Genomic DNA, 11,039 nt, shown 5'->3' with positions numbered 1-11,039 from the left:
AATTTTATTTTTTATTTTACACTTTGAGGCTTTAGAATGTGGAAAAACTTGTAGCTGTAAAAATGTTTATTGCTTCTTGAAAATCTTTAATTTTACTGGAAACTGATTCTGAGAATAATTTTGCTTTTGAATTCACAGATTAGGCAGTTTAATTTTGTACTCTTTTGAAAGAAAAATTGATATCAGCTATAGGAAAATGTTTTGTTAAAGTCGAAAATCTCCATTAATATTTTGTCTAAAAATCATAACATCGATATGCTTGAATGATCTTTGAAAGCTGTTTGCACGATGCAACTCCCATTAACATTCTGACTTTAAGAAATTTTTCACAAATTTTCGAGCACAATCTTATGCATAAGTTCCGCATTGGAAAGCTTTGTTCAGACTTCTTCTAGATGTATGAAAAATTAGGTAAAGATCGTTATTTTCCTATCAAAGCATTTAATTTTACTCACCAATTTTCACATTGAAAACTTTACAATTTTAATGTATGACAAGTGATGAAGCTTTAGCTTCAAAAGCCTAACTGTTTGTCACTTAATTGATCAGGCAATTCAGTTTCTTGTTGCCCAGTTTCAATTAAAATGAGAAGCCTAAGAATCTTAAAGAAAATCGCAAATGCTACTTAACCAATCAACGCATTAACATATTCTCTAAAAATCAGAACGTCGATGTGCTCAATTGTTCTTTACATGCTGCGTATCTCAACTCCCATCGACATTCTGAATTTTAAACATTTTTTACAAATTTTGAAAAGTTTCATATTTGATCACCAAGCAAAATAGATTGACAGTATAGAACGCTTTTTGATTTCAGTTTATATCGTGCCGAGCCCGGAAAGTTTTAACCAATCCTTTCAAGAGTAAGGGCTGGAAAAATATTTCGCCTAGGAAAAAACGTTAAAGTTCGCATAAATCAACTACAACTGCTTCATAAGAGTTTTTACATCTTAAAAAAATTTGGCCTTAAGGGCAAGTTTCTATCGCAAATTCGCCTTCCATATTGGGCTGTAAAAGCAGCAGCGCAGCTTTATTAGCCTTATTGGGCGAACTGGAAAAAGCTACGAAGAAAACCTGGTAGAAATGGAGCTGGCTATCGACGTAAAAACCCACTTACATACAAAAATTGGCAAAAGAGCTGATTTCTTTTAGTGCAGCTTAAAGTGATTTTTCTTCAAATGCTTGACCTGAGCGAAAACTAAAACACCAAAAGACATGCTTCTATTCAAATGTGCCTTCCATTAACCGAAGGAGTTCTTTCAATTGGAATCTCTGCTCACCGATTACCAGCAAATGGCTAAAATATAATTAAAAAACTCTCTCGTCCAAGAAATGACGTCGATTGAGGCCCATCTTTAGTCTAATGGAGGCTGTGAAAATACCTGCCATCAGCATCTGTTTAAAACCTCATAACCGCCTATGTAAGGTTTTTACGGGCGAATCTGACAAGCTATAGCAAACAGATAAATCATACCTAAAAGCCCTTATGTGCTTTCAAGGCATTGTGCCCCAACACGGCACACTTTGTGCGCTGGCTAATGGTCGGAGGAATGAGATTTTAATACGGCAAAGCTGCGGAAATTTATCGAAGCTGAATCGGATACGTTCAAAGCATGTGAGATTGTTGCAGCACAGCGACACGATTTTTGGAAAATTTCCTATCAAAAAAAGTTGAAAACCGCGCAAACCAAACAGATGCACATGAAACGCGGATGTCTCAGAATCCACTACGATCCCTTCCTGTTTCATACAAAAACAGAGAGCCGCATAAACTCCGAAGGGATAAATGTATTTAAAGTGGTTTTGATATCACTTTACAAAAGGGATCTGCATTTGTTCCGCCATTGTTGTCGGTAATTGATGGAAACAGACGATTTGATAAATGATTTCGTTTTGTCGGATTAAGAGTGCTTTTAAATTAGGTGAGAGACTGTCCACATTGGCTGGATTTGTTGCTGCTCAAGGGTGAGCCGAATAAATTAGTTTTTTTGAGCGAAAATCGGCGAAATTCACTCAAGAAACGCAGCAGTAACGTTGAACGAAATGGTCAATTGCCTAGTGAAATTTTGTTATGAATCGTTTCGATGTTGGCGAGCGTAAGCACGAACTGGAGGAGTCAAAAATCTTTAATTTATTTTTGTGCAACTATAACAGGGTGAGGGTAAGGAACCTGAAAAATATACATCGATTGTGTGAACATTGCGTTTCGCCTAATTTATCATCAGAGAAAAATTGCAACAACTCACTCAACAAAGCAAAGTTGCGCAAAATCGAAATCAACTGTTCAGTGGATTATTTTGCAACTGGACTTGAACTATTGACACTAAACTTTAGAAAACACAAAGTTGGCAGCAGAAAGCACCGAAAACCAGGCAAGTGGACGAATTAAAGACGTTTAAACAATCTATCGTTTAAATAAACGTTACACATTAGAAAACTAGGCGTAAAAATAAAGATATTTTTAGATTCTTTTAATAAACTAAACTTAAAATGGAAATGTTTACACTCAACTGGAAAGTATCGTTGTTTATAAAATTCAGTTCGGAAACAGGTGCATTGACGACATTTTTACAAAGTCAGCTATGCAAGCAACTAGCTTGAGAAAGCGAAAATCGTTTATTTATTGTCTCAAAAAAGGACGTTTAGGTAAACGTTAGAAAAAAAGTTAACGTAAAAATAAACAAATTTAGTAGATTCTTGACTGAAAAGTATCGTTGTTTATAAACTTCAGTTAGTAAGCAAGTTCATTTGCAACGGTTTTATAAAGTCAGCTTTGCTCATCTTGAGAAAGTGAAAATCGTTTATTTATTGTTACAAAAAAGGACAGAAATCAGCACTAAGAAAGGAATTAACAAAGTTTATACGATCTATCAGTCCAATGTTTAGATAAACGTTAGAAAAAAAGTTAACGTAAAAATAAACAAATTTCGTAGATTCTTGACTTGAAGGTATCGTTGTCTATAAACTTCAGTTAGTAAGCAAGTTCATTTGCAACGTTTTTATAAAGTCAGCTGTGCTCAGCTTGAGAAAGCGAAAATCGTTTATTTATTGTTATAAAAAAGGACAGAAATCAGCACAAAGGAAGGAATAAACAACGTTTAGACAATCTGTCAGTCTAACGTTTAAGTAAAAGTTAGACGAAAATTTAACGTAAAATTAACGAAATTTGGAACGTTTTTGTAATAAATCTAAATTTCAAAATGTTTCCTCAACTTAAAGGTATTGTTGTCTATAAAGTTCAGTTTGTAAGCAAGTGCGATTGTAACGTTTTTATAAAGTCAGCGATGCAAACAATCAGCTTGAGAAAGCAAAATTTCTTATTTATTTCAACTAATTTAAAAAATGTCAGTAGGTTTAAAGTACGTGCCGTGATTGTCGTGATCGATGCGTTTCGGTTTATTCATCATCAGACAAAATTTGCAAAACTGAGGCACAATATTGAACTAAATCAGAAGTCAATCATTAAGGGATCCATTTTGCAACTGGAATTCAATTACTGTTCTTCTCAAATACTAAACTTTAGAGAATAAAAAGTTTACAACCGAAGTGACTGAAACACAGGAAGCAAAAGAATTAACAAAATTTAGACCATGCAACAGTCTCGCATAACGTAATCCATGCAAGTTAGTTGGACAAGTTACAAATTTAAAGTATTAATATTAATTAACTAAATTCAGGCAAATGTAGACAATAATTCGAACAAATTTGAGGTTTCAAGACATCAAAGATCTGAAAGAATTTAATATTTCCCAATTATGACTTTGTATGAATTTTAGATCTGATGTGGCGCTGTTGTCTCGCCGGAACCTTATGAATTAAACGATATAAAAAAATTTATTTTACACTTTGACTGAAACTCAGGAAGGAAAAGAATACAATAATTAATTAACTACAACAATTTGATTCAACTGGAACGTATAGTTGTTTAAAACTTTGAGTTAATCAACTAATTCATTAGTAACGTTTTTGATGTTATAAAGTCAGCAATCAGCTTGAGAAGTCAACAATCGTTTATGTTATCGATTTTCTAAACTTTCAAAGATTTAAAGACATGAAAAATATGCCTTAACGGCTTTTCAAAAGCCGGAAATTTCGGAAATTTTAAAAAGTTTATGCAACTAGAAGTAAAGCAGTCGCACTTTATGAAACTTTTGCTAATGAGCAAGCGCGGCATAAAAAAAATCAGAAGTTGCCTAGCTTTTACCTTTTGCTAGTGATTTTATAAATTTAAAATGTAAAAAAATATTAGATGTTAAACAATCCGAAAATTGAAAATGTTTTTTTAGCTCTTTAGTCGGGAAAGCTTTACTTAACTGGAAGTTATAGCACTTTATAAGATTGCTGTTAATAAGCAAGTGCATGTATCAAAAGCATCAATTCAACCAAAAATCAATCAAAATAAAAAATCGTTCTTAAGTTTGCCAAGTCGTTACTGGTGCAATTCAGATTGTCTTCAGTAAAGCAACTAGTAGATGTCCGTGATGAAAACCGACTGATCGACCAGAATTGCGGATGCGTCCACCCTCTAAGTGGGAATTTTACACCCCGAAAATCCCTGTTAACCATCTCAGGCCTTAAATAGCCGTAACACAAAAGAGCGTTAATGGGCCCGTTCAACATCGCGCAATTTTGAGTAGTGTGGGAATCTCATAATAGGAACGGGTGGCAGCAGGAGGGCGTCATGCTGCTCGCAAGAAAACCTGCAGATCCAGCAAGGGCTAAAAGTGTTCAGTTTTTGAGAATTGGAAGGTGATTTGCTGATCGATCGGGAATTTCATTACTCAACAAAACTTACTACATTAACAAAACAGTCAGTCCTCTAACTATTTACAGCGACTTTCAGGTTTCTCAATGTTTCTTTAACGAATTTTTACTTCAAACTGTCTTTTAGCTGTTTAATTAATGTCGCGGGTCTTGCAATTTTTGCGTTTTCAGATGTCTATCGAAGAACCCTCTTTACAGAAATGGAAGTTATTTTCTCTTTTTGCCCACAACATGATCATTCGATCCTCTCCGCCACTGTTGGACCTAATAACTCTTTTAACGCTCTTGTGACACTTGATTTCATGCAACATTACTGCCATCTAATGAGGAATTTTTCCGAAAAAACCAGGACGTAACAGCAAATTTAAACCCATTTAATTTCTTTTCGCCGCAAGGCTTTGTTTGTTCAGCGATATGCTAATGAGGCTTATAGAAGGCTCGGGATTTGGTGTCGCCCATTACAAGAAGCTCGCGTTTCATTGGTTGGCTAACTTATGCGCAAACGTTCTCTCCATTTTCCATAATCGCTTTCCCTTTGCATTTTCTCCAGGCGACAGGCTTTCTTTTGTCTTTTGTCGATTTGCTCCTTTATTAACACGAGTGTCTACATTATAAATGAACTTGGAAAATCACAGGTTTGCTTTTTAATTGAATACTTCTCGACATACTAGAAAGAACTATTAAGTTTCACTTTGAAATATTTCCTTTTAAATTCTGTCCACATTTACATGCATTGGAAATTATTCCAAGAGCGGATGGCAATGGACTTGGGAGACACTTGGTATACCAGAGGGATTAATAACGCGGCGAAACAACAACGGATTTATTATTTAGAAACGCTTCTTGTATGGGAACTAACATTAAAATAACACTTTGCTCAGAAGACAAACTCCAATGGCTAAAGCCAAAGAACAGGTGGACATCGTGGCTGCACTCTGAACCTCTATCTGAGCTTTCACCACTTCCCTCACGGTTTCTGCCCATTGAATGTTAGTCTGGGCTGTAGTTACGGCGGCCTGAACTGCAGTCAAGTGGCTCGCACTCAGTCCTGTAGTGTTCGAGATTGCTTGCAACTGAAAGAACAGACTGTTCCAGAAAATGTCTAGAAACCCTCTAATTTATCAACCTTCTCCAACTGATCTTCGTCGTAGATGTAGTTGGCCGCCCCAGAAATCAGGTTGGAAACTCCGCTGTATCTGCAACATCAGAAGTGGTTTTTAACATTAAATTGGTGGGTTTCAATTGGTTCAAGATCAATTGCTGTAAGGGAAACTAAGGATGGATGAAGACGGAACAGTAAAACCAAAAGAACTTTACTAAAGCTGGAGGAACAGAGCAAACAGAAAACAGTAAATAAAAAGCTGATAAGCAAAGACCGAAAAACGTGAAAAAAAACATATTCCAAATGTAGATGAAGAAGCTACAGAGCAACGGAGAATAGATGTAAACATAGTCAGTAAAACGGCATGTTTTACTATTCATGTGAAAGCCCTCTGGAAACATAAAACAATCTCCAGATATCTCAGAAATAAGCATACACAATGGATTTTCGGCACAGCAGAGTAAAAGTGAATAAACTCCCAACCACTAAAAGAATTATACTGGAAAGATTCCTCAAAAAAACATTAAAATAGATTTGTACATACTTTCCTGACTGTGCTTCAATTCCAAATCAAAATTAATTTCTGGGTTTCAGTCCTTTATTGTCTCTATTTATCAATTAAAATACGTTTCGGTGTATTTTTCCACCATCATCAGTTTTTCTAAAATAACAGATAGTTAAAAAAAATTTCATTAATTTAAAAAACAATCACAGTTCGTCAACAGCCTCATCATATCACACACTAAAATACATCACAATTGCAAAACTTTAAAACATTCTAAAATTAATTAGGCCTAACAGGTGACTAGAATTCTTTGTTCAGATACTTAAATATTTTTACTTACATGTGTAGCGTTGTTGCTACTTTAAGCCTTGGCATACATTTGGAGTATTAATTTTGTCCATTTTGGACACAAAGCGAAATACTGTTTATATTGATTTCTTTTGCTTTCAGCTATTTTTTTTGCATTCTGAGAATATTATTTTTGGTTTGCGAAATTCTTCAATATACCGGGTGTTAGTTAATATTCTATGTTTATTTCATTTAATTAATGTATGATATACTGAGCTAAGATGGTCGGTATCCGATCTGAAATTCATAGCATTGTTATGTTTTTTAATCTGTATCATTTCATGGACTCTTCTCTTATTATAATTACTCTCGTTAATCAGTATTTTTGTGTTATCAAACAACGCTACACATGTAAGTAAAAATATTTAAGTATCTGAACAAAGAATTCTAGTCGCTTCCCAAATTTGATTGTCCTGACTAATCACCTGTTAGGCCTAATTAATTTTAGAATGTTTTAAAGTGTGGCAATTGTGACGTATTTTAGTGTGTGATATGATGAGGCTTGTAAATTAATGAATTTTTTTTAACTATCTGTTATTTTAGAAAAACTTATTATGGTGGAAAAATACACCGAAACGTATTTTAATTGATAAATAGAGACAATAAATGACTGAAACCCAGGAATTAATTTTGATTTGGAATTAAAAAAGATACCAAAGGAAAAATATGGATAGTGCTGAGAATGAAGAAGATAAAAAGCAAGATGGACTGGAAAACATCGTTGCGAAACCTAAAAAGGCCGACTGAAATAAGAAGAAACATGACACTTTTGGATAAGGAACAATACAACGTCAATATACTTACACATCAAAAGCTGCAAAAACATTCGCGAATTGCAAAAGCACAACGAACAAAAAAACACTTATACTTAAAAAATATTAGCTGAAGAACAAAGCTTTAAATGTTGAGGAGACTGCAAAAATATTCAAAAGCTATTAGATCGGCAAAGACGAACAGATATTCTATAAATGCTCTAGGAAAACTACTGGAATCCTGGTTATGTCCTGATGAGATGGAATAAGACAAATTTTTAGCAATAAACATTTAAAACCCAATAAAATAATAGCGGAACGATCAAGACCCCAGAAGGTGAAAAAATCTAGACATCATCTTCAGAAGAAACTGTGTTGGAGACTAGTAGAAGGAAAAGATGTGATAAATTATGCTTACGCTGCAGACAAAGTGGCATAGTTCTCAGCAATGTACTCTAGAGCTGCGATGGTTCCAGTTGCGCTGCTGCTGTAGACGTATGACCAAACTGTGGTGAAATCCTGCAGTCTTATGCCTGAAGTAGAGTTTATACTCTGACCCAGGAACCTGAAATATTCTCTATAGTTAAAAATCTACTCTGTGGAGTAGACTGTACCATTTAAGAGACTCAGCGTCTTGAGAACAACCCAGGCCGGCATACATGGTAATGACTTCGGTCATAAGGTTGGTTTCAGTGTATTTCTGCCAGAGGAAGTTGAAATCGGTGGTGGCGTTATCGCTGTATCTGAGCGCGTTGCAGTAGACCGTCACCCTCAAGTTCTTCGGCACTCTACAACTCAGACTGTAGTAACCAGAAAGCTTTTAACTCGTTTGTCACCTACGCCACTCCCTCATCCCTCCATTGAGCGAACAGCTCTTTTGCCTTGCTCACGCAAGTTTCTTCGCCATATTTGCACACCCTGCTCAAGATCAGCGCCTGCTTCATCGAGTAGACCTGATCCGAGTTGTCGATGGTCTCAAATGGCACCGTGCTGTAGACTTTCTGCATCAAGGTGAGCATCCAACTAATGAACTGCTGCCCAACAGTACTCTCATATCTAGTTCAACCATGCAAAAACTAACTGGTTAAATCTGGGCTCTAAACCCAGCAGGGCAATTTGATTTCTCCTACCCAATCCGTTGCAAAAGATGGTTGTTCCCCACTATAGCGGCATACCAAGGAAAATAATTGTCCTCGTACTGTAGATAGCTGATAACATCCAAGGCTTCCGCATAGGTCCAGTTTCGGTAGTTGGTGTTTGCTCCAGAGCGAGCAAAATTGTAGGCATCGCTGACTAGTTGAGCGCGATTAAGTACATCAATCACCAGATGGTTTTCGTGTAGCTGAGTCTTGATGGCTTCCCACAAAGTGCTGTCGTAGTCCACTCGGTAAAAGCCTTAAAATATGACAAGGTTTAAACAGCCAGGAGTTCCGGGACTTGCTTGCTATTGGCTCACCAGATTGCCGATTGTTCAATATGATCCAATCGCTGCCATTTAACACGTCGCGCAAAGTCAGCGATTGGTCGGGAATGAGCCACGTTTTTGCTGTGGTGTTTTTAAAAGTCGTCGTGTCATTGGACGAAGTGTACGTTATGGGGACGTAGTATTCCCTAGTAGCGTTATCTGCAGTGCTTAGCAGGAATCGTTCCTAGAAATGCTTGACTTAACCGAGAATTCCAAATCAAAATTAATTCCTGGATTTCAGTCATTTATTGTCTTTATTTATCAATTAAAATACGTTTCGGTGTATTTTTCCACCATCATCAGTTTTTACGTGTAGCGTTGTTGCTGCTTTAAGCCTTGGCATACATTTAAAGAAATGTATGTATGAATTAATTTTGATTTGGAATTGAAACACAGTCAGGAAATTATATACAATTAACCGAGAATAACTGGTTTGTAGTTCATCTTCCGTTTTGAAAACATCAAAGACTTCAGCTTCCACACAAAGCAGTCAAAATAAAGGAACGAAAGTGAGGAGGAGACATGCGGAATCATCCAGTAGGTTACCTGGGCGCAACAACAAATTGAAGGGAAGCATTCCGGATCTAGCTAGCAGATTCAGTGTGAATTTTCCTAATGGAGAACCTCCAGTTTGAGGTAAAACTTATGAAAGCGCCAACTAACCTGAGATAAGATTACGTCGTTTCCACTTTTTGTTACCAACACTGCAGGATGTCCATTCTCCTCCACCCAGTTATACAAAGCGTCTTCTAGGCTCACATCAGAAGGAAGGACGTTGGAAGGCACGTGGTCAGCCAAAGAAGACCAGAGATTGGCTGGAATTGTTGCTTGGTATGCACTGCAAGGAATTTTAAATGTTTTTTTAAACGAAATAAAATGGTAATTTTTGTGGTCAAGCAGTCTATTTCTAAAGACGAAAATTTCAGGAAACTTTGCAAATCCCTGCAGACTTATTATGGTCAAAATACAAAAAATGTAATACTGAAAGCATCAAAGTTTGCGTTATTTTCTGAAGACGGACTGAAGATCGGAAGAATGGGCGCAAATGTAAAGGTAAACTTTAACGTTTAGAACAAAAGCAAATCTTGAAATTTTTTGAAATATTGAACAATCGCGAACACTCCTTCCCATCCGACCCTCAACATTCGACTAATTTGACCAAATTACTTAAAAACTCAACAACGCGACCGCAACAAAGACAATTTTTCTTTTGCAACTGCAATGTTGCTTGCCACTCACATACCCAAACCCATAAAAATTTCCGGGACACTCGGTATAAGCTAAGAACTTACTAATCAGTAAGATACTGCCGCAACCCATAGATGAAATTATCAGCCCCCATGATGTTCTTCTCAATCATTCTCAATATTGCTGCTCCTTTGCTGTAGCTGATCGTGCTGAACTTGCTCGAAATCTGTAACCATCGCCCTGTAGAAAACTTCCTTTTTCAAACAGTTTCACCTACTTGCGAAGCGCTGTAGGACTCAGCAGTCAGCGCCCAAGCTGAATCAGTTGAGTCGGCCAATAGCGCCACCTGAACCACCTCCACATTGAAGTGCTTTTCCAGCTCCCAGTCCGACAGGGTTTTCGTCTACAAGCCTACCGTTAAGAGCAAAATTAGCCAATTAAGTGAATTGACTTACGGCAGGTCCAGCCAGGTACTGGTAGTATCTGGCAAAGCCTTCGTTCAAGAAAATGTAGTCCCACCATTGGCAGGTGACCAAGTTGCCAAACCACATGTGGGCAAACTCGTGGGCTATAACCAGGGCAATGGTTTTCTTGTAGTTGTTGGATGATTCGGATTCGCTCCATAAAAGGTAAGCTTCTCTGTAGCTGACCAATCCCCAATTCTCCATTGCTCCCGATGTGAAGTCTGGGATGGCTATTTGGTCCATTTTGGGCATCGAAACGCCTACGATATCCTTTGGTTATGTATCAGTGTCTTCATATATATATATATATAAATAATCTTTATTTCCTAAAGAAAAAGGCTATCGACTCAATCGGACTTTCTGCCCTTGAGTAGTACATATATGTCTTAGCCTAGCTTATTCTAAAATTAAGTCCTATTCCTAACACTGGTATAATTCAATCAGTGATAAAA

General features: G+C 36.7%; 1 protein-coding gene across 1 annotated transcript in view; it reads right to left on the bottom strand.

The window, feature by feature from the left end:
• Positions 1-5,572: 5,572 nt before the first annotated feature.
• The window catches only part of LOC109539725 (membrane alanyl aminopeptidase), an 8,052-nt gene continuing 2,585 nt past the window's right edge, over positions 5,573-11,039 (bottom strand). Inside the window, exons 5-15 of the mRNA XM_019907671.2 lie at positions 10,579-10,847; positions 10,401-10,526; positions 10,228-10,349; positions 9,599-9,773; positions 8,927-9,119; positions 8,601-8,865; positions 8,311-8,526; positions 8,085-8,258; positions 7,889-8,035; positions 5,890-5,959; positions 5,573-5,836 (exon numbers count right to left, since the gene is read on the bottom strand). Of these exons, the coding sequence (XP_019763230.2) occupies positions 5,624-5,836; positions 5,890-5,959; positions 7,889-8,035; positions 8,085-8,258; positions 8,311-8,526; positions 8,601-8,865; positions 8,927-9,119; positions 9,599-9,773; positions 10,228-10,349; positions 10,401-10,526; positions 10,579-10,847 (1,970 nt within the window). The 3' untranslated portion in view covers positions 5,573-5,623. The remainder of the gene's footprint in view (positions 5,837-5,889; positions 5,960-7,888; positions 8,036-8,084; positions 8,259-8,310; positions 8,527-8,600; positions 8,866-8,926; positions 9,120-9,598; positions 9,774-10,227; positions 10,350-10,400; positions 10,527-10,578; positions 10,848-11,039) is intronic.

The sequence above is a fragment of the Dendroctonus ponderosae genome, unplaced genomic scaffold, assembly GCF_020466585.1.
Source record: "Dendroctonus ponderosae isolate FM_Combo_2020 unplaced genomic scaffold, Dpon_F_20191213v2 Dpon_F_20191213_7, whole genome shotgun sequence".
Taxonomy (NCBI): domain Eukaryota; kingdom Metazoa; phylum Arthropoda; class Insecta; order Coleoptera; family Curculionidae; genus Dendroctonus; species Dendroctonus ponderosae.
Note: the sequence above shows the minus strand (reverse complement) of the source record. Positions and strands in the feature narration are given on the sequence as shown.